At 65.1% G+C, this 2,499-nt stretch overlaps 1 protein-coding gene across 1 annotated transcript; it reads right to left on the bottom strand.

The window, feature by feature from the left end:
- Positions 1–382: 382 nt before the first annotated feature.
- Positions 383–1,900, bottom strand: CLDN5 (claudin 5). The gene has a single exon (XM_060612988.3). It carries the CDS (start codon positions 1,698–1,700, stop codon positions 1,044–1,046), a length of 657 nt encoding a protein of 218 aa, XP_060468971.1. The 5' UTR covers positions 1,701–1,900; the 3' UTR covers positions 383–1,043.
- Positions 1,901–2,499: the final 599 nt, after the last annotated feature.

Raw genomic sequence — 2,499 nt, 5'->3', positions numbered from 1 at the left:
GCAGCCTGGCAGCCCACCCTCAGCACTTCCTGCATCTGAAAATGCCACACTCTGGCTGGTGGCTGGGGGACCTGGGATGGGGGAGTAATTTCCAACCTGCATCCTCTTCTGGGGTCTGCATCACCCTCCTGCCCCAGGCTCTTCTAACTACAGATCTCACCTTCCTGGGTTGCTATGAGCTGTAGCTCTTTTTCCCATCCAGTGGGAAGGTGATTGAGTGGCAGGGAGGACCAGGGATAAGGCCATACATCTTCTGGGTCCCAGGGACAGCCCTGGGAGGTCTCCAAAAAAGCCTTTCAGGGAGGAGTGGGTGGGTGGGTGGGTGGATGAGGGGTGCTGCTGGGCACTGGCAGTGACTGGACAGAGGACAGGACACAGGTGGGAGGGTATTCAAACCATTTACTAAGCAAATTCTTACCCTCCCCCACAAGCTGCAAAGGAGGGCAGGGCCCTAGCTCCCCACACAGGATCTAGTGCCCATAAGCCTCTCCTGGGGAGCTGCCAGGGTGAGGCAGGGAGGTCCAGGCCAAGTCTTTCAAGGCCCCCTGGGCTCAGGCCCCGATCTTGGGGTAAAGGTCGGTTGTATACAGCCCTCCGGCAGTCCAGGCTGGGGTCCCTGGGCTTTCCGTCTGCCTGGCTGGAATCAGCAGGAGCCGCTGGGGAGGATGGCGGGATCCAAGACCCTGAGGGTTGGGGAGGAAAGCGGCATTTCGGTCCATTGTCCATTCAGCCTAAGGAACTCCGCGCCCCACTCACATCGGAGCAAGTTCTGCGCACCGAAAAAGAAACCGAGCAAGTCCTTCCAAGTGCGTGGCTCCTGTTCCGGGCAGGGCCCGGCTAGTGGCCGTAGAAGAGAACGGGCTGCGGGCGCGTGAAAGGTCTCAGTCGGCCGGTGCGCCGCGTCCAGGCGCAGAACCGGCCATTCCGCAGAGACTGTGCGCCGCACCACCTAGCATAGGCTGCGGTCCATGCACGACGCCCCTGGCCAGTCGTTCCGCTTGCGGGAGTGGCCGGCGTGAGGGGCCCCGCCGAGTCCAGCGCCCTCAGACGTAGTTCTTCTTGTCATAGTCGCCGCTGGCCGTGGGCCGCCGCGGAGCGGAGTACTTGACCGGGAAGCTGAAGTCGGGGCGGCCAGCGCAGACCCAGGCGCCGCAGCACACTAGGCCGCCGCCGCACATGAGCAGCGCCGAAGCGGCCCAACCAATGTACAGCGCCGCGCCCAGTTCGTACTTCTGCGACATGGGCACGGTCGGGTCGTAGAACTCACGGACCACGATATTGGCGAACCAGCAGAGCGGAACGAGCGCCAGCAGCCCGCAGAGCGCGTAGAGCGCGCCGCCTGTGAGGGCCACGCGCGCTTTGGCCGGGCCTGGGGCCACGCAGGTAGTGCACTGCGCGCCCGCCAGGGTCACGAAAAGCGCGACAAGCGCCAGCAACACGGCGCCCACGGTGAGCGCCCGCGCCGCCTGCACCTCGGTGCTCAGCGCCAGCACCGAATCGTACACCTTGCATTGCATGTGCCCGGTGCTCTGCACCACGCACGACATCCACAGCCCCTTCCAGGTGGTCTGCGCCGTCACGATGTTGTGGTCCAGGAAGGCAGTCACCTGCCACATGGGCAGCCCGCACGCCAGGATCAGGCCCACCCAGCCCACCAGGCACAGCACCAGGCCGAGGATCTCCAGCGCGGCCGACCCCATGGCTGAAGGCGAGATGGGCGCCCGACGGCCCCCGGGCCTCCGGGCCTCCGGGAGGGCGCGGCGGTGCCTCGGTGGAGCGGCTTTGTAGCCTGAGAGGGCCCTGGTGCCTCTGCGCCCGGCTCACTGCCGGCTCACCGCCTCGCGTCCGCGGCTCCAGCAAGTCTGCTCCACCGCCTCAGAACTGCGGGCGCCTCCTGGGGGGGCTTCCCATTTGAAGGTTCGGGGGCGGACCCTGCGCTGCGGATCCAGCCCCTGGTCCGCGAGTAGCCAATCCGTGCACCGGCCGTCGACCCTCAACCAATCACAGCCGCCCCCGGCATCCGGAGTTAGGGAAACAACTGCCTCGGGGGTAGCGGTGGGCGCAGGGACCACTCCTCTCCCGGCCGCCGCCCGGCTCTTGTCCAGAGCTGGCTCCGGACTGACCTGGGGTAGCTGGACGCGCGCTCTGCGGGCCCCCACTCCCTGTGTCCCAGCCTCTCCATTTCAGGGAGCTGTATGACTGCACCAACTTCTCCGGCTACATCCAGGAATAAGCCCGAAGGTCTCTACCACCCAAGCCAGCTCCACTCTACCCCTCACCATCATCGCCTTGCAGAGGCTTGCGTTGCAGACTCTTGTCCACCGACAGCTCCTCCTATTACTCCAGGAATCTCGCCCTGGAGTCCAGTCGCATCCGCAGTCCCTTCTCTGCACCTTTACTGCGCAGTTCCTCTCTGAGTCCTGGCACTGTGTCTCCCAGAGACCAGAAGTCCAGGCAGGCGTGTGTGGGTCTCCAACCCAAGGTCCTGCCCAGCGCCAC

This window comes from Panthera onca, chromosome D3 (genome assembly GCF_046562875.1).
Source record: "Panthera onca isolate mPanOnc1 chromosome D3, mPanOnc1 haplotype 2, whole genome shotgun sequence".
NCBI lineage: Eukaryota > Metazoa > Chordata > Mammalia > Carnivora > Felidae > Panthera > Panthera onca.
This window is presented reverse-complemented; position numbering and strand designations above follow the sequence as displayed.

Coding starts and splice junctions, on each gene's coding strand:
- CLDN5 (XM_060612988.3), bottom strand. CDS start 1,700: ATGGGGTCGGCCGCGCTGGAGATCCTCGGCCTGGTGCTGTGCCTGGTG.